The 27,460-nt window shown below is 36.4% G+C and overlaps 4 protein-coding genes across 4 annotated transcripts; 3 read left to right on the top strand and 1 right to left on the bottom strand.

Moving 5' to 3' along the window:
• Nucleotides 1-3,259: 3,259 nt before the first annotated feature.
• Nucleotides 3,260-3,680, top strand: LOC134654883 (uncharacterized). Its single transcript, XM_063510348.1, has 2 exons — nucleotides 3,260-3,286; nucleotides 3,357-3,680. Exons 1-2 carry the CDS (start codon nucleotides 3,260-3,262, stop codon nucleotides 3,678-3,680), a joined length of 351 nt encoding a protein of 116 aa, XP_063366418.1.
• A 2,962-nt stretch (nucleotides 3,681-6,642) lies between these two features.
• LOC134652567 (uncharacterized) lies at nucleotides 6,643-8,753 on the top strand. Its single transcript, XM_063507735.1, has 2 exons — nucleotides 6,643-6,800; nucleotides 8,480-8,753. The coding sequence occupies exons 1-2, from the start codon at nucleotides 6,698-6,700 to the stop codon at nucleotides 8,680-8,682; spliced, it is 306 nt and encodes a 101-aa protein (XP_063363805.1). The 5' UTR covers nucleotides 6,643-6,697; the 3' UTR covers nucleotides 8,683-8,753.
• Nucleotides 8,754-12,337: 3,584 nt separating this feature from the next.
• LOC134654872 (104 kDa microneme/rhoptry antigen-like) lies at nucleotides 12,338-13,445 on the top strand. The gene is made up of 2 exons (XM_063510336.1): nucleotides 12,338-12,425; nucleotides 13,105-13,445. Exons 1-2 carry the CDS (start codon nucleotides 12,338-12,340, stop codon nucleotides 13,443-13,445), a joined length of 429 nt encoding a protein of 142 aa, XP_063366406.1.
• A 9,857-nt stretch (nucleotides 13,446-23,302) lies between these two features.
• On the bottom strand, nucleotides 23,303-25,498 carry LOC134654861 (uncharacterized). The gene is made up of 2 exons (XM_063510326.1): nucleotides 24,993-25,498; nucleotides 23,303-24,893 (listed from the first exon to the last, which is right to left on the bottom strand). The coding sequence occupies exons 1-2, from the start codon at nucleotides 25,346-25,348 to the stop codon at nucleotides 23,303-23,305; spliced, it is 1,947 nt and encodes a 648-aa protein (XP_063366396.1). The 5' UTR covers nucleotides 25,349-25,498.
• Between the last annotated feature and the right edge of the window lie 1,962 nt (nucleotides 25,499-27,460).

The following is a 27,460-nucleotide window of genomic DNA, read 5'->3' as shown; positions in this document are numbered from 1 at the left end:
ATTAAAAAATAAAGTTACTAAATATATTCGTGTTAGCTTAAACAGACCCGTCTCCACAAACAGCACCCGTTCACGAGTACGACGCGTATCTCAGCCATCGCCTCCCTCAACCTTCATTCGGGAAAGTGGCGACCCGATCAACGACGCCACCGTAAGCAAAGACTTTTAAGCGAGCATGACATGTTCAAGCTACCGGCCTATATTAATATTAAAATAGTGATAACACTTAGCTGTGAGACACAGCATTTTGTGCTCGTATGTTACATAAAAGACGGTATAGCTTCACATAATTACTAGCCTAAATTGACTTAGAGATGTAAAGGTCTCTAAGTGTCCGAATCATTAAAAATATAAGTATGTACAATAAAATAAAAATAATAAAATGAATAAATACTTAGGGATGTAAAGGTCTCCAAGTGTCAGAATCATTAAAAATAAAATAAATAATTACTTAGAGATGTATATGGTCTCCAAGTGTCCAAAACTAAAATTAAATTAAACAATATAATCAAGCGAGAACATGATTGTCTCATGTGTCAATTCTACTGGACACTTCGTAACATTGTTACGAACGTTCAAGGTCGTCAATAATTTAACTCGAGTCGATTTTGTGAACTTTTTCATATTCTCACGTTAAATTCATTAATTTTTAAACACTTCACAAGAAACAAATTATGTGCTTTCACTGTTTAAACTCTTGTTTCATTATTTATTATGAAAAAAAGCCAAAATTGCATTCCCGCCTTTAAAATTGACTAAGGTCTGTTTAGAAACAAGTGACAACAACATCAACATGGCGCGCGGGATGCGCGCGCAAGGTCAACCGGGCTCGGAGCGCTGCACCGATTTTGCCTGTTCCCTCATAGAAAATTATCTGTTTCACGCGCACAGCTGTGTTGAAACTTCTCTTTCGCTCTTATTGAATTTCCTATTGATCGAATGTACTAAATCTTTTTCCATAGGAGCGCAATCCAAAGCGCTCCGCTTCGCGCGTTATACCTTTGATTTCTATGAAATTACGCCGAGTAGGTAGTGGTAAGCTGTCTATAAAATAAACTTATAATGAATAAAGGTTATTATTTAATTGGTATTGAGTTTTTTACGATAGATCTTAAATAGTAATATATTAAATAGGTGGTATGATTTCATTTTGATTATTTATGGGAGTGCACCGCACAAGCGCTCCTTAAGGCGAGCCGCGCCCGGTAGGTAATCATAGTGGTTTATTTAGTTTAGGTATAATAGTGGTTTTTCGGGTCAAGGTCCGGGTCTGTGTCCGAGTCCGTGTCTAGTGCAGGTCCGAGTCCGAATCCGAGTCCAGGTCCGGGTCCGGGTCCGAACCGGATCCGGGTACGAGTCCGGATCTGGATCCCAGTCCGGGTCCCAGTCCAAGTCAAAGTCGAAATTCGAAATCACCAAACATGTACTATGCGTCGTTGAAGAGTTCTGTTCTGATCATCATCAGCAGTTCCAGTTCATCAAATGCGACAGTTTTTAATGTTAATGCTTTATTTTATGATGAAAATACAGAAAATTCTATACGTGTGCCTTTAAGATTTAAGGAGTTCCCTCGATTTCTCATGGATCCCATGTTCAGAACTTGAGCTTGACATAAATATGGCTTAAAAACCTAACTTGCTTAACAAACATAACGAAAAGAAAAAATCGCCAAACGCGAGCTATGCGTCATTAAAGAGTTTCGCTCTGGTCATCATCAGCAGTTACACTTCCTCAAATGTTACTTTTTAAATGTATATGCTTGATTTGTTGATTAAAACACAACAATCACTATATGTATGCCTTTAAGATTTGAGGAGTTCCCTCGATTGCTTATGGATCTCATCATTAGAACTCGAGCTTGACAGAAATGTGGCTTAAAAACTAAACTTGCTTAACAAACATAACGAAGAGGACAAATCGCCAAACGTGAACTATGGGTCGTTGAAGAGTTCTGTTCTGATCATCATCAGCAGTTCCACTTCATCAAATGCGACAGTTTTTAATAAAAATGCTTGATTTTCTGATGAAAATACAAAAATCTCTATACGCACGCCTTTAAGCTTTGAGGAGTTCCCTCGATTCCTCATGGATCCCATCATCAGAACTCGAGCTTGACAAAAATGTGGCGTAAAAACTTAACTTGCTTAACAAACATAACGAAGAGGACAAATCGCCAAACGTGAACTATGCGTCGTTGAAGAGTTCTGTTCTGATCATCATCAGCAGTTCCACTTCATCAAATTTCACGTTTCTGAATGTATATGCTTGATTTGTTGATAAAAACACAAAAATCACTATATGTATGCCTTTAAGATTTGAGGAGTTCCCTCGATTCCTCATGGATTCCATCATCAGAACTGGGTTTTGACAAAAACGGGACCAATCTGTATGCATATACATACAATCAAAAAAAGAATTTTCAAAATCGGTCCAGTAATGACGGAGATATGGAGTAACAAACATAAAAAAAAAATAAAAAAAATAAAAATTAAAAAAAACATACAACCGAATTGATAACCTCCTTCTTTGAGATTTGGAAGTCGGTTAAAAAACGTACTTCCTTTACCTTGGTAAAATAGCTATACCTTCAGTCGTTCGACTGAGAAAAATGGTTTAGAAAAAGTATCTAACTCATTTATTCAGTCCCCATTACAACAATCTTCCATTATAGGTATATATAAATCCAGTTAATTACTGCAAAATAATGTAAAATTACTACAAAAGTTTCGGGAAATTAAGAAATTTGGGCTACAGCTTCTTAATAACGAGAAAAAAATATCAATATTAGTTACTTAGCAGCACATCAAGCACATGTTATTTATGTTAACAGAAGACTGGGAACCGACACGATAACACAAAAAAGTCACTGATAACAACACGCACAAGCACTAATGATGTTCCAGGTAGACGACCCAAAGGCGACTGAGCGAAAACCTGATAACAATTACTTTAAAACATACAAATTTTTACCCTTATTCCAGTCAGGAGGCATGCAGGTAGCTCGTTTTAATACTGTTACTGTTACTACTGTTTAGTTTAAGCAATATTTGTATTTATTTTATGACGTTATCGCGTACAAATAACGCGACCAATGCAATATTTAACGGATCCGTGAGATCGGAAATATCCGGATCCTATGAGACGTTGGATCCGGATCTTAGATTTGACGGATATCCGGATATTTCGGATATCCGGATATCCGGATCTCAAACCCTAGCTGTCGCCCACAGTTACTGTGGACCTCAAGGATGATGTGGATATGGAGCGGGAGCGGAGGGCGTTGTGCGTAAGGGCGAACATGTTGGCTCGCAGGTTTGCTCGTAGTAGTAGTGACGTGAAGATAACGCTTTTCAAAGCGTACTTACTGTACGTCGCTGTACACGTGCGGCCTGTGGGCGGACTACACGCAGAGAGCGTACAACGCGCTCCGCGTCCAGTACAATCTGTACAATAACGCATTTAGGGCGGTGTTGGGGCTGCCCCGCTACTGCAGCGCATCGGGCATGTTCGCGGGGGCGCAAACGGCCTGTTTCCACGCCACCATGCGCGTGCGCGCCGCTGCGCTGGTGCGGTGCGTGCGGGCCAGCGCCAACACTGTCCTGGCGATGATCGCAGATCGTCATGACTGTCCTTACATCACGCACTGTTGCAACAGGCATGTAAGGATAGGTGTAGGCTAGTTTTGTGTGTATTGTTTGTGTTGTGTGTGTTATTATTATATATTATTTAATATTATTTGTAAATTTTAAATTGTAATGTTAATTTTATTAGAATATATTTTAAATGTCATTTTTTAATTATCAAAATGTAAATAATGTAGAAATATGAGCCAAATAGCTTGAAATAAATGAATTTTAATTTTTAATTTTAATTTGATGCGATCATTAAAAATTTAACTTTCTGAATTAATACGACCACAATACAAGTTGAGCAACCCAATATTTTTTTGGAACAAACATTCAACAACCAGTAACTTCACATGATAAAGAATTCAGTAAAATTAAATTAAAATTAGCATAATAATAATGTTTCCCAGTAGCAAAGAAAAGCAGTAGCAGTGTCATAAAAGCGGTCACTGAACCCCTGTTTCAATTAACCTGAATTCGAGAGCATTGATTTTTATTACATTCACTCCTTTGAGCGCCTGCCGTAATAAAATAGCACGTTTGTGATTAATACATGTTGCGGACAAATAAGTATAGGCGCTTCAGATTAATTCTGCGCTGTATTTAATTATATTAATGTTGTTTGATTAATCATTAGGAAATGAGGTTGACAAGGATATAATGGATTTATTGTGAAAGTGTACGTTAAATTCATGATACTGTTGAACTATTCAAACTGATAAATTTATAATAAATGAGTCTTCATAATGATGTCGTTTCACTGGCAATAAAACGACATCATTATGTAGGTTTACTTAATTTGACTTTTAGTTTTTCATTTTCCCATAAAAATGTATATTTTTAATATTTTGATACGAGTATTACCCCTTGGTTGTAGGTACAGCGCATGGCTATAATGCTGTATAATATACAAATAAACAAGTATATATAGGTAACTTAAATTCTCGTTCAATTGGAATTGGTACCTACCTACCAATACCAATTTTAAAAATATTTTTTTATTTTTTTTCATAAATAACTGTACCACATTGTAACATTTGTACCTATTGTTTATTTTTTTTTACTAGCGAAGGTGAGGCTGTATGCTCAGGCTGTTTTTTTTTTAGATTGTTTATAAACCCAACTTTATGTCAGCTATGTAATCTTATCCACAATTTAGTTGAAATTCCATGGGTACATACAAGTTCCCGGAATAGGTATCAGATATCGGCCTGGGCGAGTCTTGCTTTAAGTGGAAAATAACAAGCATGTAGGTAATAATAGAAGCATTATTAGTTTTGCCTTTAGTTGCTAGCAGACAACCAGTTCTAAGAAAAACAAAATAAATAATGTTCTCGTCCTCTTCAAGGATTCAGGTAAATTGTACTGTTTATGTCTAATATTTATCTATAACTATGATTATACGAATGCTGGTTCAGGGGTCCGTATACCAAAAGAATGATTGTCTATGGTCTTAAAATATGAACAATTAACATGTCTTGGTTGAACGAATTTGGAGGGAATTTATTGGACATAATTCCGTCGTAAAAAGTAGTGTTTAGTCGATGATTTTTACTCGATTCACTGCATTAATGTTAATCGATAGGAAATCTATTTGATAACGTCATAATATCGGAGGATATTCCGCCGTAATATTTAGTTACCTATTAAGATAATAGGTTACTCAATTAACGGTATATTTCAAACCATTAATTAAGGTACTTATTAATAGGGACTGCTACTATCTATAAAATTATTATAATTTTTTTTATAGCCTATATTGTGTCCCACTGCTGGGCAAAGGCCTCCCCTGTCTTTCACCACTCGTCACGGCTTTGTGCATGCTCCCGCCAGTCGCCACAGAATGAGTCCCGGTCATTTCGCCATCTCATTTTTGGTCTTCCTCTGCCTAGGGTGATCTGTGGTGCCCATTCGGTCACTATTTTGGCCCATCTGTATTATGATATTATTATTATATCATAAAATTATTATGATGGGTAAAATTAAACTTAGGTAACCTTGACAAGACAGTGACTACTGGTCAATCTAAGTAGGTAGTCGTAGGTGTTACGAGGTGATTTTATTTGGAAGTCTAAACTTTTAAAGCTACATTAGTTACAGTTATGAAGTGTGCGTTGGTTTGCTTGTTTTTACTTGGTTTGGCCGTGGCTAATCCGGCGGGAGGTGAAGACAATGAGAGGAGATGTAGATACATATTGGATAGATGTAAGTACATTTACAGTAGGTACAGATGGCGCTAATTTACCGCCCTAGTGCGGTAACTGGCACTATACTTACGTGCGTAATATGTAAAAAATTTAAAGGGCCATAATTTACTGTAAAACGTTGCACAATACACGTGCGAAAAGGTAATTCGAATTTCCTACTTTTCGCACTTGTATGTACTATTAAGTGTTCTATTTTTAATTCAACTGATGTATTTAGATTTTGACAGGCGACAGTAGAATAGGACTTAAAAAGCATAAAGCAAGTTAATTAGGTTAAATTTACAAGCAAATAATTCGGTTTTAAATTATGATTTAGTTTTATGTATTTTTTTGTACAACATTAATTTATACATTTCATGTTGTACTAACATTACAAACAGAATACAAGACAAATATATTTATATTTTAATTATATTTATGTGAATTTCATCTGAACCTGTTTTGTACAATAAAGTGATTTACTACTACTACTAATATACCTACATTAAAAAAAATTTAACTTACGTAACGCATAGGTACATTGCAGTCTGCGTAGGTAAATAGATTACCACTAAAATTAATAACCACAGCGCTAATAACCAGATTAACAAACCAGTTTAAGCCATTACGTAATTATATTTAGGTAATATCAAGTAATCAACTTATCACCAGAGAACCCTCATACCTCAGAATATGAAAACTTGTTTTGTAAACATTGATTTTATCTCTTGACTTTGCTTTTGTTCATAAATATACAAATTTGTTCTATAAATATACAAAATTACATCGCAACTGACCAGTGTCCGCTCGTCCGTCTTCTAGTTAAGTTACAAGTTGAAACTTAGTTGAAAATATACATTCTTAAGTTGTAGTTTATATTTTATAATGAAGGCTGTGTTTGTTTGCTTATTATTCGTGGGTTTGGCTTTGGCTAAACCTGCGGGAGATGAGGGCAATTCGAGGGGATGTATATACATTATGGGAAGATGTAAGTAGTTTATAATAGTGTCATATTGTATAAAAATACACATTTCAACTACTTATAAATGCAAAAGTTATTGTCATCAGCTTTTATTTCATTGATTCCTAATAGGTAGGTACACACAATCTTTATAAATGTTCCTAGCATGAGTGTAGTCCGGAAAAGCCAACCGATTTTAAGGACATGTAGTGCATTAGTACATTATTGTCGAGGTTCGGAAGTAGCTACTTGCAGGCTGAGGATTCGTTTTAAACGGACGACCTTGGGAGTCCGTTTAATTGAATCCGAAGCCAGCAAGTAGCCTTCCAGCCGAGTCATATATAGTGCTTTTCTCAAAAATGATGCAAGAAATAGAAATATTTTACAGAACTTACAGAAGCAACGTTCTAATTTTCACAGAAATAAATTTGCTTGCCGCCTTTAAAAAAAAAAGAAGTGTATTTTTCTGCTGAAAATACGCCAACCTATTTGAGACACCTAAATAGTCGCGTTACCAACATTAAGCCTGTAACAGACTATCGCACCGCACCGCGACCTTGGAGCGTCGCACCCATAAGTGAGAGCGAGAAAGAGATATCTGTTTCACCCATAAGTGAGAGGGAGAAAGAGATATCTGTTTCTCGCTCTCACTTATGGGTGCGACGCTCCAAGGTCGCGGTGCGGTGCGATAGTCTGTTATAGGCTTTATAATAATAAGTGCTGATCATCTGTTTGGCTGTTTAAGGGACCTATGCCTTCATTTGATATGGCCATTTAAAGTTTTAAAAAGTTTGGAACTCGTTAAATAATGGAATTTGTATGCGACATTGCAGTCCCGAAATCGAGACTGCAATGTTTTTAACTTTTTAATTTTTTGAATGACCATAAACTACGCACTTCGCGACCTATTTTTTAACCGGCAACGTCGACTTTGCCGTCCATTTTTGAGAAATAGTAGTTTTTTTACTGGGGCGAGACGGATATGAAGTTTTAATTAGTCCGCATAAGGTAAAAGTCCCAGTGCTCGACATGCTAATGTCCAATAGTTGACACCCTATAGTCCCCTCTATAACTAATGACGTAAGTTTAAAGATGATATGTTCTGGGAGTTCGGTCGTCTACCAAAAATTTACAAGCAATAGTGAAAAAAACATGGTTAAATGTCTATTATTTTGAAATCGAACGAAACAAAAGAAATGCCACTCTGCTGCAACTGAAAATGGTTTAAATTACATTGAACTAATTAGTACTACGGGTAGGACCGTGGGCCTTACGAGTATAATGTCTTTCAGCCGTCTAGAGATTCCGTATTACCTAACAAGGCCTAACCCAACCTGTTTGTGACATATCAATTTAACCTTGACCATAACAGTAGGTTGCATCTATCAGATATATATCTAATACACCTTCGATTGACCTTTCCTCGATATCGGTAGGTAGTAGGTATTATGACTACCAATAATGTAAATAAATAAAAAACACATTATATTTGAATACAAAGTCTCATAGTAACATAATTATGTGTTTACGATCCCGGAGATAAGCTAGCATAAGCAACACATATATTACGAAATATCGTATATTACAAAACAAACTTCTTGCCTTGTAAGTCCTATCAATCAACTACGGTATACGTATACCGGAGTCTGCATCGACATTATATTTTCACAATGTCCACAAATTTAACGTGCAAACTTTTTGTCCAGGTGCCGAACAATGCCCAGTGGGCACCCACGCCTACACAACGGGTTGCGGCTTCCTAACCCCAGAGGCAACCTGCGCTAACCCGAAACCCATACAGGACACCCGCGGCCATATCTGTGACTTCTCCAAATGTTATTGCGACGCGCCCACTGTGCGGGACGAGAAGACCAAACAATGCGTTAGCTTGGACAAATGTACTAAATAATAGTCGATTTGTCGTAAACCAGACATTGAGAAAACAAAATGCACAGGTTTTAAAAGATGAGTCATGCTTAAATAAATAAATTGGTTTTGATATCGTATTGTTTTATTATTAACGTCATTTAACTCCTTATATTTTGATCACATAACTAAAACTGGTAGGTGAACAGTTTTTCTGTGTTCAGTGAGACTAATACCTTGATGTTGGTAGGTACATTATGCGCTTTGAGTATATATTTAGCGTAGCATAAATACCTAATTTATTTAAAACCAATGATATTATATAACCATTGATAGGTTATACTCATACTTGAGGTGCACAAAAAATACTTCCATATTTATTTCTGTGCCTACGAAGAAATCTGTTATTTTTGATTAATTTTCTCATTCCATCCATATTTGACACACTCGTTGTTAAACATAAGGTTGTCTCTTTCTCTTTCGGTGTGCGGGAGCTCGTTAGCACGTACACATTTCTCCACGGAAGAAAGAAAGAGCGCGCCGCTCGCTTGTCCCGCCGCGACTAAAGGCAACTTGTCCAATTTGTCACAAGGTAAGCGCTTCAATTTTGGAACGCCTATAACCTATCTTGAGTTATAAATCATTGTTTAAACCAACCCGCCCGGCTTCACACGGGTTAAAAAAATATTCCTCTTGAATCACTGTCTCGATAGGTGAAAACCGCATAAAAATCCGTTCCGTCGTTTTTGAGTTTATCACGAACACACAAACACACAAACAGCAGACGCGGCGGGGCCTTTGTTTTACCTTATAAGGTGTAGTGAAAATGAACCGTGCAGTCCACATGGCTTATGACCGCACTAAATGGAGACAAAATACCAGAGATGTACAAAATGGTTTTAAAAAAGCATTTAAATACAAAATGCAAAATACTTTTCAGATTTACTATTTCAAATGCAAAATACCAAATAGTTTTGCGTTTTGTATTTCAAATGCTAAATGCAAAATAGGTATTTTCAAAATACTTTTTCAAAATAAAATACCTTTTGACCAAATCTCAGATATTTTTATTTATTTTAGGTATTTATCATGAGAATAGCCATAGAATAGATAATGTTCGTCGTTTTCGTTTGATATTGACACTAGTCAGACATAATAGCCGGTTTAGACTCTCGTGGCTCGCAAGCTCATCGAGCTAATATAATTTAAATACTAACGGCACGGCATAAGGTTTATAACCGAATGACAAGCCGAATGCGAGTGTGTCGAGGCGAGCCACGAGACGCGCCGCGAGCCGAGCCGCGAGTCTAAACGGCTATAAGGCGCGCACTCTGACCAAAGAAAAAAAAAGCGGCCAAGTGCGAGTCGGACTCGCCCATGAAGGGTTCCGTATTTAGGCGATTTATGACGTATAAAAAAAAAACTACTTACTAGATCTCGTTCAAACCAATTTTCGGTGGAAGTTTACATGGTAATGTACATCATATATTTTTTTAGTTTTATCATTCTCTTATTTTAGAAGTTACAGGGGGGGGGGACACACATTTTACCACTTTGGAAGTGTCTCTCGCGCAAACTATTCAGTTTAGAAAAAAATGATATTAGAAACCTCAATATCATTTTTGAAGACCTATCCATAGATACCCCACACGTATGGGTTTGATGAAAAAAAAATTTTTGAGTTTCAGTTCGAAGAATGGGGAACCCCAAAAATTTATTGTTTTTTTTTCTATTTTTGTGTGAAAATCTTAATGCGGTTCACAGAATACATCTACTTACCAAGTTTCAACAGTATAGTTCTTATAGTTTCGGAGAAAAGTGGCTGTGACATACGGACGGACAGACGGACAGACGGACAGACAGACAGACATGACGAATCTATAAGGGTTCCGTTTTTTGCCATTTGGCTACGGAACCCTAAAAAAGGGTGCGCATGGCTAGCAGACGCCTCTATCGGTCAAATTCGGCAATACAAGCGTCATTCGTTCTTTTCATTTTGTTTGACTGGTAATGTTGGCTAAACTTAATCACAAAGTATTTTGCATTTTGAAATGAATATTAAAAATGCAAAATACATCTCGAAAAGTATTTCAAATAAAATACAAAATGTTTTTTACTAAAAGGCATTTAAATGCAAAATACAAAATAGGTATTTTGCATTTTGTATTTGCATTTTAAATAGAAGTATTTCAAATAAATCGCATCTCTGCAAAATACATGAGAGATAAGTACGAGAAAGAAGAAGTTCTACTTAATTATTCAAAAACTTAGAAATCTGACATAGGTACCTTCATTACGTAAACATTGCATATATTTTAAACCTAGGTAACCATAAATTGAGCAGATGGGCAGTGTTTTAACCTCGTATGCAAAAAGAGGAGTAAGTAATACGTTTGAGGCCAATGTCTGTATGTGTCTGTCATCGTAACTCTCAAATGGATGGACCGATTTCGATGCTAGTTTTTTTTTAAGTGAGAGTGAGTTTCCTTGTAGTGGTTGTTAGCTATGATTGATAAAAACAATTCAGCAGTTTGAAGAGTATCAGTTCTTTTCCATAATGATAAGGTAATGGTAAGGCATTTTTTGGCATAATTGCGTAGAGGTTTATTAAAATGTTAGGTATGTTAGTTTATCCATGTAGAAAATTAATGTTCTTAACTTATATTTATCTACTTGAGGTTCAATGTTACATTTTAATAACTTTAAATATTATTTTATAATAAGCTAAATAATTATTTGGCTAATGGCTGTAGGAAATTTCCATTGAACTTGCAATTCAATAGGTATGTTTTTACTGCTAGGTAATAATAAAATGAATGGCATAAAAACATACAAAGACCTGAGAAACAATATTAACACAGCTAATACGATAAAGTTATTAAAAGAAAAAAACAAAAAATAACTTAGACTTAAAGTCAGAATGCTCTAAGTGAAGTTAATCTTTAGACCATTATAGAAAAAAATTATAAAAAGCGGCCAAGTGCGAGTCGGACTCGCCCATGAAGGGTTCCGTATTTAGGCGATTTATGACGTATTAAAAAAAACTACTTACTAGATCTCGTTCAAACCAATTTTCGGTGGAAGTTTACATGGTAATGTACATCATATATTTTTTTTTAGTTTTATCATTCTCTTATTTTAGAAGTTACAGGGGGGGGGGGGACACATTTTACCACTTTGGAAGTGTCTCTCGCGCAAACTATTCAGTTTAGAAAAAAATGATATTAGAAACCTCAATATCATTTTTGAAGACCTATCCATAGATACCCCACACGTATGGGTTTGATGAAAAAAAAATTTTTGAGTTTCAGTTCAAAGTATGGGGAACCCCAAAAATTTATTGTTTTTTTTCTATTTTTGTGTGAAAATCTTAATGCGGTTCACAGAATACATGTACTTACCAAGTTTCAACAGTATAGTTCTTATAGTTTCGGAGAAAAGTGGCTGTGACATACGGACGGACAGACAGACGGACAGACAGACAGACATGACGAATCTATAAGGGTTCTGTTTTTTGCCATTTGGCTACGGAACCCTAAAAAGTCAAGCATACAAGCAGCATAATCGCTTGTAACATGAAGAAACCTTATTCACACATATGGACAACGGCGACAAAAATTGTTGTTTCAATGAAAAAGCATAAAAGCGCTCCATATTTTTCAAGTCAGATCACTCGTTTTGACGCCGAAGTGGTTAAAATGAAACTTTTGGTGATTTTAGTAACTTGCTTCGTGTTTGTGAAGGCGCTGGTTCCACCACTTCCACCAGAATGCAAGGGACCTTGGTGTAAGATCTGTATTGTTAATATAATTTAGCATTTGTAAACATCATAACTATCGTAAGTTTGGACTACTATTTTTGAGTCTCGAAGCGAAAGTCATGAGTGATTTTACTGATTTTAATTTAGAGACTCAAATGGCACGAAGTTACTTAGGAGTTATGGATTGTGAAAAAAAAACCTGCCCTCGGGAGTTATAGATTTTTTAATTATTTTTTCATACGAACAGACTAGGTTATAAGTAAAACACTTGTTGAAAGTCAAGGTATAAACAAGATTTACTTATAAAATACTGGCGTTACTTAATTTTTTTGTTTGTGTTTAAAAATATTTAATATGATTAATTTAAAATTTAGTTTTTTCTTTGCAAGTGTGATGAAAAACGGGGGTAAGAATATTGCAAACCCGAGTCTTTAATTTGCTCCAGCCTGCGGCTGTCGTGAATCTACAGACTCTCATTTACAAAATTTCAGTTATGTACCTCGTTGTACAATGTTCTATAGTCTTATTCTAATCATTTACATTGTATAAGCAGAGACTAATAGGTTAATAACTACATAATTCCCTTGCTCCTGAACATACATTACGATTAATAAAATAAAAAATGTAGGTTCTTTTTTATTTTATTAATGGTAATTTTATGCTGAAAAATAGCAAACTTATCACCGGCTTTAATTTTTTTTTCAGGTCCAATAAAATGCCCACCGGGCACCTACAGGTATGCCATCGGCTGCGACTACCTCCTACCACAAGCAACCTGCAAAAATCCAAAGCCGGTTAAAGAAACAAAGGGTAAAATCTGCGACTACCAAGCTTGCTACTGCAATCCACCGACCGTAAGGAATGAAGAAACTAACCAATGCGTGAAGCTACGCGACTGCCCGAAAAAACATGTTACACCTGTGACTCCAAGAACGCCGGTGACGCCTAGAACGCCCGTGACCCCAAGAACGCCCGTGACCCCAAGAACGCCGGTGACCCCAAGAACGCCTGTAACACCAAGAACGCCTGTGACCGCTAGTTGTTAACCCTTGAACTCCGGTTACCCAACAGGCCAATACGTACGTACACTGACAACAGAGTGATATATTAGTTATCGTGCATTTCGCTCGTACTTGTCCGTACATGTATTGGCGCGAGCGAGACGTACGATAGCTAAATGGCATCATTCAGATATAATTCTGATGTCAGTGTGCGTTCGAATTGGCCTTCAAGTATCTTTCGTATCCTATAAAGTAGTCATAAATTTGTGAAAGTAACAAGCTTTTTTAAAGTAACAGTACCCAATGTAAAACTAATTACTTATTACGAATTACACGATATCTACTTATTTTCGGTAAGGAAGGAAAATCTTGGTTTTATTTACATTTTACAACCTGTCCTTTAGGAAATTTTAATTTGGTCATATTTCAAACAACCAGGTAAAACAATAATCTTATAGAACAATATTGATATAGGGTATAAATTCGCCAGTAGTCAGTCAACCGCAACAGACACCCGATATATGTAAGATCTGTGACTAAAGTGGACAGGAACTGAAAGATCATATCCATAACAAATCTAGATCAGATTCATAACCTGTTATGGGAGATTCTCAGAGATGAGGTTCGGTGCCTGACTTCGGTGCCGAATTTTATTTTTTACTTATTTGATACACAACTTTATTTCCTAAAATCTAGCCTTAATATAAAAAATATTGGTAGTGGAGGCCTCCATTAGAACCTTATAGTTTCTTTGATATTTGAGATTTAAAAAACACCGAAATCAAGTGTAGGCACTGAAATCAATTTGCGTCACCGAATTCAAAAATGCTTACACAGAAATCACACTTCAATTTTATATCTAAATTATATTATAATTTATTAGATAGATAGATGATTTATTTCATGAAAGACAATTACATAATAAGTTTGCATTGATGTCAAAAATATAAGAATTTCTATCATGATCGTCAAAATAAAAATAAAAAATTAAAATGAAAATAATAACATTAATATTCTTTATTATTATTTGATAATAAACGATGTAGCGAGGCTAATGATATAGCATAGCTTACATAAATTTAATAAATAGTACCTTTGTTTACTCAAGATTTTAAAATAACCAAGTTGCGGCTTATGAAACAACATCTCTAGAAGATATCCCACACTAATTGACTATCCTTATACAACAGGGCGATGTATGGTCCTGAAACGAGTTTCAGACATGTCGACCATAAATTCGCACATAAGTGCTATGAAGAAGAAAATGTTTCACACAATCCAACGGCACACTCATCAAAAAGAAACTTATGTTACCTACACCCGATAAACAAGATACTTTTGAGTGGTGTTCAATGCTTAAAAGTATTTAATGCACTTATAAAACAATGTAAACAATACGGAAAACGAGTATTTTGCTAGACTTATAAATATGTAGTATTTTTGAATGACAGAGGTTTAAAGCGTGAACTCCCTCAATTTAAAACTATTTGAAGTTGTTGACTAATGCTTAAAGATCAAATCACCTATTCATTATGATCTCCTGCACCCTCACACACTTGAGCTAAATTGTAAGTCCGATATTTAAACATAAATACATCAGACATTGAGGATTGTTAAATCATTGGCTATGTTGAATTTGTGTTCATGGCTATGCTTTAGAAATATTGATCAGTAGGTACGTTCAGTGCCTTTGAAGAGATCTCGACAATAGAAGGCCACTTTATTTGTAATCCCTTGTTTTGTGGGTGCACCTTGCATAGTATGTAAAAACGGGTTATTCCCACTAGTTACCACTAAGTTGTTATCAGTGGTAACTACTGGGAATTTTTTTCCCACCTTTTACCACTGGTAACTACTGGGAAAAATAATTCCCTGTAGTTACCACCAACTCGGCTTGGTGGTAACTACTGGGAATTTTTATTTCCAGTAGTTACCACCAAAATTTTGTTAGAGTCAAATACTAATAAAAACAGTATAAAAATAGTATAGTATAAATATATAGTGATGGAATTACCTAATAAAATCACTTGAAAAATAATCAAAATGGGTTATTAAATTTATCCTTGCATATAGTTTAGTTTTTGTACTAGTACCGGTTAAACTGTTTCAATAGTTTTGGCCACTTTTAAGGCAGTTTACTAAAACTCTAATCGACTTATAATTATATATTAAATCGCTCTATATTTATACTATACTATTTTTATACTGTTTTTATTAGTATTTAACTAACACACAACACACATATAACAATAAAAATTCCCACTAGTTACTACCAAGCCGAGTTGGTGGTAACTATTACTGGGAATTATTTTTCCCAGTAGTTACCAGTGGTAAAAGGTGGGAAAAAATTCCCAGTAGTTACCACTGGTAACAACTTGGTGGTAACTAGTGGGAATAACCCGTAAAAACACAAGTTATTTTAAACGAAGTGGGATTAACTGCATTTAATTAATATGGCTGACACGTTTAGAGGTATCGTATTGTAGGGTCTCAAGTGATATAGAAGATAAATTCACATAATATACTCCATTGGTTTGAAGATAAATCAAGACAACAGCGAAAATAGAGAAAGAAACATTGGGTCTACGATTTTCAACATACGTCTCGTGAAAAAAAAAATACTACTCATTGTAAACTAGTGATTTTGTTTACTTATACTATGACTTAATTTATAAAGCGTATCTTGAACTGTTTAGGTGTGATAAGTTAGAAAATAAAGTACAACAAACTAGTTTACAAAGCAAGATTTGAATTCGGTGATCACTTTCTTGATATCGGTGGTCAAAAAATCCACCGAAAGCAAGGAAATCAACACCAGTGATGTCAAAATTAATCGCTTTTTAGCAATTACAGAAATAGTATGAATGATACAGAGGAGATGTAATAATGATGGGTTTAGGTACTTTCGAGGGTTTTTTGATCACTTGCATAACGATAAATGCACTAAAACTGTGGGAGAAAATTGCACCACCGATCTCAAAAAAACATAGAACCAAATCCACCGAATGACAGAGAAACATTTAAAAAACTACCTTAGTATACTGTGACTGCACCTCTACTTTATTCAAGGGTTAAGGCACAACTCAAGCATACTTTGTTTGAGCCACTGAGTTCCTGGTCTACAACTTTGTAAGAGGTTGGTAAGATGGTTTGTAAATTACACCGAAATCAGTCAATAGCCCGGGACACATCGTAAATTTGGTTTTATTCAATGTGTTGAGCAAACACATTACTTTGATATAAAGAATATGATCAGTTAACTAATACCTTATGCGTGAACACCGATAATAACTTCGATATAATGCCCCATCTTGAGTAATAATTTTTTGTTTCAAAAACTCTGGGCGCGGGACACGCCCACCGAACATCATTTTTCGCATTTGGATATTTTTTTAATGTATTATATATATTATATTATAAATAATAAATAAATAGTTTGATAGTGTCCCAGACAGAATATATGCTAGAAATCATGCCTGAATTAATTCAGATTTATTGAACAGTAAATTCAATAACTTTTTGCCCCGGACACGTAAAAATGGCCCTCCTGAGAAATGCCCTTATTACAATGAAAATACGCCTCCTGTAGGTAAGTAGGCATTTTTATTTCAGCAAAGAGACAAACAAAAAAAAAATGAAATTTTGAGTACACATATTGAAAGAGCTCGTGATCCTTAGTGGAAAAAATATAAATATTCCAAAATCAATCATCTTAAAATATTTAAATTTACTATTTCATCTCATACGTTCAATAAGGCCCGGTACCGGGCCTCGTTACTCGTGCTGACAGTGGGTCTTCTTAGCCGTAGTACGACTTCAAGAACAATAGGGAATATTTAGAAATATAAAAAACATTGAAATATTCCCGTCCCCACAAAATTTGATAAATTTCTGTTCGTACCCATATAGATTAAAACGTCGAATAGGTACGAAACCTATATCAAGAACCTCGATAAAAACACACTTTGTTTTCGTGAAAAATAACATCAAGCGCAGCTGCAACCTATTTCTGCCTGTATGGATGCTACTGAGAAAATAACAGCGCGTGCGAAGAGAAGCGTTGTTGCCAGCTCGTTATAGCTGCTACTATTATGTGGGCGTGATGTGTTGAACAAATCATACTAGTGCAACTGCTATGTTTGAATGATGGGCCTTGTCACCCGCCGGGCCTTATATGCCTCATCTACCTTAGACCAAAAATAAGGAAATTCAAGATGGCGGCCATTTTCTTCAGATTTTGACTACGGATTCATATTAAGGGACGTTTCGAGGCTTCAGATATCAAGACGTTTCGAGGCTTCAGATATCAATTATCATCATAATCAGTCCAAAAGTAAAGAAATTTAAGATGGCGAACGGTTTTTGGAATTTTGTTGACTGCATATCCATTTTATGAGGCCTTTCGGATCGTCAGATAGTTTGGGTACGAACGGTTTTTTTGTTGCACCTGCTTGTTTATGTAAATGCTGCGCAACACGCACCAAGTGATACCACGCACCGAGTGAGTGAGTGAGTGAGTGAGTGAAGTGAAGAGTATGCAGATATGTATATTTTAACCATAAATATCTAATTTATTTAAAACTAGCAACCCGCCCGGCTTCGCACGGGTTAAAAAAATATACACAAACCTTCCTCTTGTATCACTGTCTCGATAGGTGAAAACCGCATAAAAATCCGTTCAGTAGTTTTTGACTTTATCACGAACATACAAACACACAAACAGCAGACGCGGCGGGGGCCTTTGTTTTATAAGGTGTAGTGAAAATGAACCGTGCAGTCCAAATGGTTTATGACTGCACTAAATGGAGACAAATTACATAAGAGATACAAGAAAGAAGAAGTTCTAATTTATATTCAAAATCTTAGACATCTAAGATACCTTCATTAGGTAAACAGATATTTTAAACCTACTCATCAATTCAGCCTATCTAGGCAGTGTTTTTAACCCCCTATGCAAAAAGAGGAATGTTAATTTACGTTTGAGGCCAATGTCTGTATGCTGTGTCTGTCATCGTAACTCAAACGGATGGACCGATTTCGATGCGGTTTTTTAAACGTGAAAGCGAGTTTCCTTGTAGTGGTTGTTAGCTATGATTGATAAAAACGATCCAGCAGTTTGAAGAGTATCAGCTCTTTTCCATAAGGATGTAAGGCATTTTTTGGCATAATTGGGTAGTTACGGACTAAAAGTCATAGATGTACCTTTCTTTAAGTCACTTAAAATATTAACACTGGCATCGTTATACATACTAAAAGTAGCTATATTTGTGAAAACTAACCTAAACTTATACAGCAGCGTTTCTGAAGGCCGGAGATTTCCAACACGTCAACAATATAGTCAGAATCTGAAAACTCTGCAGGGTTGCAACACCGCGCTGGTGAAAAATGGCATCTTAGGCATGGCACCGATAATATTTAATAAAATTCCAAACAATTTTAAAGTACTTGACATACATGAATTCAAAAAACAGTTTACTTCGTAATTCGTATCTTATTGACAAATGCTACTATACTATTAGTGAATACATAAATGATGATAATGGCTCAGACTTGTATTAGAATTGTATTGATTATTGACATCTAAATGTATTTTTTTCTATTGACAGTGTATTTAAATTTTGTATTATAATTGTAAGACATATTGATATTGTTGATATTTCAGTTTGTAACTTGTATTTTAAGTGAAATTTGTAGTAGTATTAATATTAATGTATGACTATGCTTTCAGGTAGGTAGGTTTTTTTTAGACATAAGCATGCGTTCATAAAACATAGAGATCAAATGTATAAATTAATGTATCTACCATCTTTCATGTTACCTATGTTTAACAAAATAAATGAAACTTAACTGAACTGAACTGTTATTAAAATGTTTAGTTTTAGTTATGTTAGTTTAATCCATGTGGAAAATTAATGTTCTTAATTTATATTTATCTACTTGAGGTTGAATGTTATATTTTAATAAAAAAAAATAGGTAAGTTTAAATAATTCTTTGGCTAATGGCTGTAGGTACATAAGAAAGACGTTGAATGGGCATATTTTATTATGAAATTTCCATTAAACTTGCACTTCAATATGTCTTTTATTTTCATTCATTTTCTTATTATTTATGTTATTTACTTTAATAAAATGTATGGCATAAAAACATATAGGTAACAAATATTAACACAGTTGAAACGATAAAGAAAAATATTAACAATAAAATAAGAATTGTTTTTCAATGAAAAGGTATAAAAGCGCTCCATATTTTTTACGGAACTAAGTGGCCATAGAGCACTCGTTTAGGAGCCGACGTGGTTAAAATGAAACTTTTCGCGATTTTAGTAAGTTTCTTCGTGTTTGTGAAGGCGCAAGACCCCTCAGATTGCGTGGGGCCTAGGTGTAAGTATCTTTAAATCGTCTTTGCATAATAATATCCAAACCCCGTCATCAATGTAACAATTCACTGAAAATCAGGGTTGTCAAATCTACCGCAGGGAACATTATCTTCGCGGTTGGTACCCAACTTCGCCCAAGTAAAATAGGTACCTAGGTATTATCAAAATAATAATTTTACAAAGAAAAATATATTGATTAAATTCACTATAAAAAGAGCGGCGTAAACACAATTCGTGCCGTTTTTTCAAAATCTTGACTTCGGATTCCTATTAAGGAGCCTTTCGAATACTTAGATATAACGTTTCATCATAATGAGAGCAAAAATTAAGAAATTCGAGATGGCGGCCGTTTTCTACAATTTTGACTTCGGATTAAAAATAACTTTCTAGGTACTGTAGCAACTATGCTATTTTCATAATTATCCCGCTTTCGATGTACCCCCAAAACGCCTTAGTTTAGTCGAAGTTTTTTTTTTAGTTTTATAAAAATGTTTAGCCAAAAGGCTAAATTAGTCTAACCTAAAACAAGATATTCGAGTTTTTGGTCCACAGTTGGGAGTTTTCAGACTATAGTTGGGTTGTCTTACGGAATCCTTTGGTTTAAACCAAAAAACTCTGAATGGACAATATTTTATTTATTTTTTTGGACATATTGTATAAAATTTCCATCAAAATTTCTCTTCAATATATATTTTATTTGACATGCATTTTCTTACGATTTATGATAAATATTGTTTACTCTAATAAAATGAATGGCATAAAAACCTATAAAGACTGAAAAACAAATATTAACACAGTTGACACGATAAGGTGAAAAGAATAAAACAAAAATAACTTTGCCTTAAAATCGGAAAGTCAAATGAAACTATTGTTTTTTCATTGAAAAGGTATAAAAGCGCTCCATATTTTTTAATAAACAAGTGGCCATAGAGCACTCGTTTTGGCACCGACGTGTTTAAAATCAAACTTTTCGCGATACTTTATTAGTAAGTTTCTTCGTATTTGTGAAGGCCCAGGATCCACCAGAATGCCAGGGACCTTGGTGTAGGTTAAGTATGTACCTATAATTTAGCACCGGTAAACATCATAAGTAATTAAAAAGAGAGCAAATTGGTTTATAGTGTTGCTGTTTTATCAGTCTCGAAGCGAAAAATACTCAAATGATTTTAATTAAGAGTCTTGAGCCTCTTTTGTCTTGAGTCTTTAGTCTTTAGTTTTTGTCTAAGTTAATAAGTTTAAATGTTTGAATATTATGAACAGCTTTTATTCCCGTGCGTGATGCTGACATACCATTCCAGCCTCCTAGATCGGACTAAATGGTTATCAGTGAAACTATTCTTCGACAAATATATTTTCATTAAACAATATTTTAGTTTTTTTTATATTTTTGGCGTCAAGACACTAGGTCCGTGGGTAGGGGGGCTCGGGGACTCCACAAGGCGCTGCGGCATCAGCAAACGCCTAAGGGAGGCCACAGGTGACCCTCGCGCAGGCAGCTTTCTCGGGCAAAGATTGGCCATAGCAATCCAGCGCGGGAACGCTGCCTGCGTGATGGGCGCAAAAGTTTGATAGGTATTTTTTTAGCTTTAGTTATCTTAATTGTAGTTAATTTTAGTTTTATATTAATTTTCTAACACTTATTATACAATAAATGAGTTCTTTCTCATTTTAGTTCAACAGCGACAAAATAATTATAAGAGGTCTAAAATATTATACTTTGAACTTAAGGAACTATAAAATTCCCTTGTATTCCTTGCCCCTAACACACGTAACATTGTTTAAAATTTTATATCAAAAATATTTACTAATATATGCTGAGAGATAGCAAACTTATCACAGGCTTAACTTATTAATTACACAGGCTTTAAAAATATATTTTTTTCCAGGTCCAATAATATGCCCACCGGGCACCTACAGATACACCACCGGCTGCGACTACCTCCTACCACAAGCAACCTGCAAAAATCCGAAGCCGGTAATAGACAAAACAAAGGGTAAAATCTGCGACTACCAAGCTTGCTACTGCAATCCACCTACCGTGAGGAATGAACAAACTAAGCAATGCGTGAAGCTACGCGACTGCCCGAAAAAACATGTTACACCTGTGACTCCAAAAACGCCGGTGACGCCTAGAACGCCCGTGACCCCAAGAACGCCTGTGACCCCAAGAACGCCGGTGACCCCAAGAACGCCTGTAACACCAAGAACGCCTGTGACCGCTAGTTGTTAACCCTTGAACTCCGGTTACCCAACAGGCCAATTCGTACGGACACTGACATCAGAGTGATATATTAGTTATCGTGCATTTCGCTCGTACTTGTCCGTACATGTATTGGCGCAAGCGAGACGTACGATAGCTAAATGGCATCATTCAGATATAATTCTGATGTCAGTGTGCGTTCAAATTGGCCTTCAAGTATCTTTCGTATCTATATAAGGAGTAAAGTTGCCATTTTGTGAAAGTAATAAGCTTTTTTAAAGTAACAGTACTACAGTGCGTCAAAGGTCTGTTTGATTTCAAACAGACAGAGAGAATCATACTATCTTTGTCTTACACTAGTACCAGCACCCAAAAGAAAAGGATGAGTATAGTTTTTTTTGTTCCTATTTACTGACAAGATTTGGTTGACCCAGTATAAATGTAAAACTAATTATGTATTACGAATTACACGATATCTACTTATTTTTATTTTTATTTTATTTTCGGTAAGGAAGGAAAATCTTGGTTTTATTTACATTTTACAACCTGTCCTAAAATTTGGTCGAAAACAACCGTAAAATAATAATCTTATAGAACCATAGAAGGTAGCATCCTATAGAAGTGGTCTACGCGTGCCTCCGTGAGGGACAAAACATATAAATTCGACCAATCATAGCGTCGCAAAGCGACGCTATGATTGGTTGAATTTATTTGTTATGGTGGGCAACAAATAAATTCGACCAATCATCCTTACTAATTTATGGTGGGGATGGGGAATAAAGAAAAATGTGAGTCTGTGACAAGGACAAACAATAATAGCGCTTTCGCTGCTTGTGCGGGTGCGGGTTCGCGATGAATGTTAAAAGTCGAGAGAAAGTAGAGAAAATGTTTATTAATGTTAAAATGTTAATAGTTATATGATTGTTAAAAGTTATGTTATAAAATGTTATAGTGATCGAATGCACCCGGCCGCGATGGTTCCGAAAAGTACACTGAATTTAGGTTAATGCAAATTATTGGTTAACGCGTCTTTTGCTGACAGTACGGATATGATGGTCGTTCTTGTCTACGTGACAGCGTGATAAAACGGTGTCCGTCACTTTCTTTCCCACGGTGTTAAACAGTGACAGTTATTTTATCACGTGGATAAAGATGGATAAAGCTATCCATAATAGGCTGGCAGGGCGCGCTCGCGCCGCACGAGGCTTAAAACGTGTTAAAGGTGCATTGCACCGAACATCTTGCGGGGGGCAAACGATGAGATGAGATGGGAATGTTAAAAGAATGATACAAGGTGATTGTACAATCAACTTAAAACTAGAATATTATTCATTGAATGATATTTTTCTTAAAATTGGGGAGCTTCCCCTGTCCATATGTGTTGATCCACTCATCTCCGGTGTCTGACATGTAAGCACTTTCACTCGCGCACTATTTATTTCTCCTTCACTCACACTTTTCGCTCGATATCGCGCACTAACACTACACTTGTCATCACTACAAATGTCACCGGTGATGGTGCGCCGTGCACTGCAGGGCGTGGAGGCCGCGCTCGCGCTCGCTCGGGGCGGCGGCGGCGGCGGCGGCTGGTTCGGTCGGCGTCTCTCGAACATGTTGTCCGATGCTGCTGGTTCCTCTGGATTTGTTGGGGTTGCCGGAGCTCCTAGAAGTTTCCATTGGCAATGTTTTTTCCGGCAAATTAGTATAATTGCCATTATGATAATTGTGATCCAAAGCATTATGGCAGTGTAGTGGTGTACATCATGTATAGAATAGTCGTTCTCGTCGGGTGGTTGACTTTCCTTTAGCGCTTTTATTTTTTCTTGCATGTTTTTATCTTCATTCCTTTCCATAAAATTTAAGCTGTTGTTTTCGAATTTTTCGACTGTAATGTTTATTATGTGGTTAATTGGGTCGATTTTTGGTGTAGGTATGCTGTCTTTTAAATCTGTTCTACTTTGCATATTCATGTGCGTGTGAATTGCAAAGTTATCTGTTTTTACAATGCAATTCTCCTCGATATAAATAATATTAGCGCGTGCCAATGTTTGTGCCGTAACTCGATCTGAGCATATTGTTCGAAACTGACACTGATCGCAACAAAAATATAAGTAATAATTTGGCTTTGTCAAGCTAATCCACTTGTTCTGGCACGCGGCTATGCTTGTTTTGCATTTTAAATTCTGCTTTTCTTCCTTTATACACAAATCCTGGTCGGTGTTCATTTTGTATATAGGGACCTTAAGCGGGCACATATACGTAAACGTGTCTCGTATGATACAAACTTCAAGATCTCTTTCTTGTAATGGCATGTATGCGTCCTTTTGAAGGTTCATTGCTACGTATTTTTCTATGGGGATAACAGATATCATATTTATGTTTGAGCTATGCGGGACCGGAATAATGTTGTAAAGATCGTAACGATCACGAGTTATTAATGGAATGCGAATCTCAAATATCATATATTGGTCAGTCATTCTTGCTTTAACTTTTAATACTTGGTAGATGTTTTGAAGGTGTGTTTGTGTGTTATCGATTGGTAGGGTAAGGTCGCTTAGAAGTTGACCAGATATAGTGTTCAATTCTTTCTGTAGTTGCTCGGGGCTAATAATATGTATGTTCATTTTATCATTGTAAATGTTAGTTATAGTCTCTAATAACATGTCTTGGATTGTTTTAAGGTGGCTTGATAAATTATTTGCAGCCATAGCTACGACTGTAAATTGAGATATGCTCTCTGCAGCTGTGATTTCTTTCTCCATTGCAGTGGTGTCCTTTTCTAAAGAAAGTAAATGTTGATGTATTAACTTGTGTTGCTTTTGTATTGTGTCTTTGGTTCTCAAGAGCATGTTATATTCGGCTTCTACGATTGATGTTTGATTTTTCCACATTGTGACGATGTGTTTTTCATTTGTTCTTATAAAACTTATGTCCTTTTGATATTGTTGAGCGAATCTATCATCTAAGACTCCGAATAAAGTATTCGCTAGGTTCCCGACACCGTTGACAAATCACCGTCTCTTGCGTGTCTGCTGTTTCAGCTGATGTCTGGATAATACTTTATTGTAATGTTGCAGCTCATCGTACGAATGCCGTAGTTGTAGAAGGATGACGTCACAGTGTGAGAGGCTTCTTACTTGTTTACAAATAGTTTCCAATTGTTCGTTGTACTTTCTGTATGCAGATACCCCTTCCCAGAAAGGGCTCATGTCGTAGTACGCAACTAGTTTCCACTCGTCTCTAACTAGCTGCATTGTTCCCAGTTTATCGAAGTACAACCCTTGACCTTCGTTGATAGGTGTCATTTTGACGCAATTTCCGGCTGCTAAAAATGTTAGGAAATAAAATAGCATCATCAACATGGATGCCATGCATCCCCGTTTGGCTGTTTTTTTTGTTTTTGATTGTTTCAGGGTGTTTTGTTCGGCGGGTTGTTTTTCTGGTTTAGGCTTTTCCAGGGGCAAGACAGATAGTTTTACTACGGGTCTTTTGAGTATTCCCTTTTCTGTTTTTAATGTTACTACTCTTACATATCCGTCCTGACCTGCGTGCACGTCGATTACTCGCCCTAGCGCCCATTTTCCTGCCGGCAAATTATCTTCGTGTATGACCACTATGTCGCCTATTTCAAGGTTTTTCTGAGGATCGCACCATTTCTGTCTTGCTGTAAGTAGGCTTAAGTACTCAGACTTCCACCTTTTCCAAATGTCACTGAATATTTTTTGTGTTAAACTCCATTTCGTGCGTGCGTCCTCGTATGTTTCCATTATAGTGACTCCTGCTCTACCTTGCAAGAAATGGGCTGGAGTCAGTGTATTTAAGTCATCAATGTTTTCGGTTAGGGGGCATAGTGGGCGGGAATTTAGACATGCTTCCAGTTGGGCCAATACTGTTGCGTACTGTTCGTAAGTAAGTTTTTGTTCACCCACTACCCGTTTCAAATGGTGTTTTAGGCTTCTGACTGCTCTTTCCCAGAGCCCGCCAGCGCTGGGCCAGGACGGGGCATTAAAATGCCATTCGATGTCCATTTCGGCGATTTCTGCTAAGAAGTTATCATCTAATGTGTTTTGAATTTCCTTCCACTGTTGTTTCAAAATGTTATTCGCGCCTACGAAGTTGGTTCCTTGATCTGAGTATAGGTGCTTTGGGGCTCCTTTTCTGGCGGCCATCCTCCTTAGAGCTGCCAGGAATGCTGAGCTTGTTAGTTCAGTTACAAGCTCTAAGTGTACCGCTTTTGTGACCATGCAGATGAAGACGGCAATGTAACCTTTCAACGTTTTGCTTCCACGCGCCTTGCTTGCTTTTATGTCAACAAATCCCGTGTAATCGACTCCGGTGTGAAAAAATGGTTTTGCTTCGTTAACACGGGCGGCAGGAAGATCTCCCATCAGCTGATATTGTTTTTTCCCATCAATTTTTTGGCACTTGACGCATTTTCGGACTTGCTGTTTGACCCTATTGTTTCCACCCATTACCCAGTACTCTTCTCGCAGCTTGCTTGAAGTGATCTTGGCACCTCCGTGAAGTGTCATCAGGTGTGCGTGTTCTATGAGTAACGTAGCAAGACGTGACTCCTTCGGAATGATTTTTGGATGTTTCATCTCGTAAGATAAATGCGCTTCTTCGAGGCGACCTCCCACTCGAAGGATACCGCTGTTGTCCATGAAAGGGTATAATGTGAAAAGCTTGCTTCTTGTTTCGACTTTATTGTGCGTACGTAAATGTTCAATATCTTCTCCTAATTCGTTGTTTTGCACACATTTAATTATAGCCAATTTTGCTTTTCTCAACTCTTGTAATGTGAGATAGCTTGGTAAGCATTGTCGCTTTAAAGTGAATGCCCTCAATATGTAGGCTACGATTCGTGTTACTTTTGTAATAGAATTATATTTTTCTAGTAAATTGTGTATGACATCATGTTTGTTATTGTTTTGCGCTACATTCGATGCATATGATGTTTTCTCTTCTTCTGTTGTAGTATATGTTGGTTTTTGAGAACATTCAAGTTCTGACTGGAAATCAGCTAACCAAGTTGGCCCTGACCACCATAGGGAGTTGTCTTTTAATTGAGATGCTGTCTGTCCTCTGCTTGCAGCATCCGCGGGGTTTTCTGATGATTTTACATAGCGCCATTGTTCTTCGGGCATCACCTGTTTTATTTGTTCTACGCGATTTGCTACAAATGGCTTCCAACGGCTTGGTTGACCTTGCAACCATCCAAGGACGATTTTAGAATCACACCAGCCAAATGTCTCCACTGTATGCTGTTGTAAAGATGTTTTTATTTTTGCCATTAGCTTCGAAAGAAGATGTGCTCCACTTAATTCGAGCTTTGGAAGTGTTAATTGTTTCTTGTGTGGGACGACTTTTGTTTTCGCTGCGACGAGAATTGGTTTTGTTTGATGTTTAATCCGTGCATATACTACACAGGCGTAGGCTTCCATTGATGCGTCACAGTACCCGTGCAGTTGAATCATGTCATT

Source organism: Cydia amplana, chromosome 1, assembly GCF_948474715.1.
Source record: "Cydia amplana chromosome 1, ilCydAmpl1.1, whole genome shotgun sequence".
NCBI classification, from domain to species: Eukaryota; Metazoa; Arthropoda; class Insecta; order Lepidoptera; family Tortricidae; genus Cydia; species Cydia amplana.
The sequence above is the reverse complement of the archived record's forward strand: the minus strand, read 5'-3'. Positions and strand labels throughout refer to the sequence as shown.

What these genes read in the sequence shown, in the direction of transcription:
- LOC134654872 (XM_063510336.1), top strand. Translation starts at nt 12,338, where the DNA reads ATGAAACTTTTGGTGATTTTAGTAACTTGCTTCGTGTTTGTGAAGGCG. An exon ending in AGAATGCAAGGGACCTTGGT is followed by an intron (nt 12,426 to 13,104) that starts GTAAGATCTGTA and finishes TTTTTTTTTCAG; the next exon opens with GTCCAATAAAATGCCCACCG.
- LOC134654883 (XM_063510348.1), top strand. Translation starts at nt 3,260, where the DNA reads ATGGAGCGGGAGCGGAGGGCGTTGTGC. An exon ending in GGGAGCGGAGGGCGTTGTGC is followed by an intron (nt 3,287 to 3,356) that starts GTAAGGGCGAAC and finishes CGCTTTTCAAAG; the next exon opens with CGTACTTACTGTACGTCGCT.
- LOC134652567 (XM_063507735.1), top strand. Translation starts at nt 6,698, where the DNA reads ATGAAGGCTGTGTTTGTTTGCTTATTATTCGTGGGTTTGGCTTTGGCT. An exon ending in TATATACATTATGGGAAGAT is followed by an intron (nt 6,801 to 8,479) that starts GTAAGTAGTTTA and finishes CTTTTTGTCCAG; the next exon opens with GTGCCGAACAATGCCCAGTG.
- LOC134654861 (XM_063510326.1), bottom strand. Translation starts at nt 25,348, where the DNA reads ATGGCATCCATGTTGATGATGCTATTTTATTTCCTAACATTTTTAGCA. An exon ending in CAGCAGACACGCAAGAGACG is followed by an intron (nt 24,894 to 24,992) that starts GTGATTTGTCAA and finishes AAGTTTTATAAG; the next exon opens with AACAAATGAAAAACACATCG.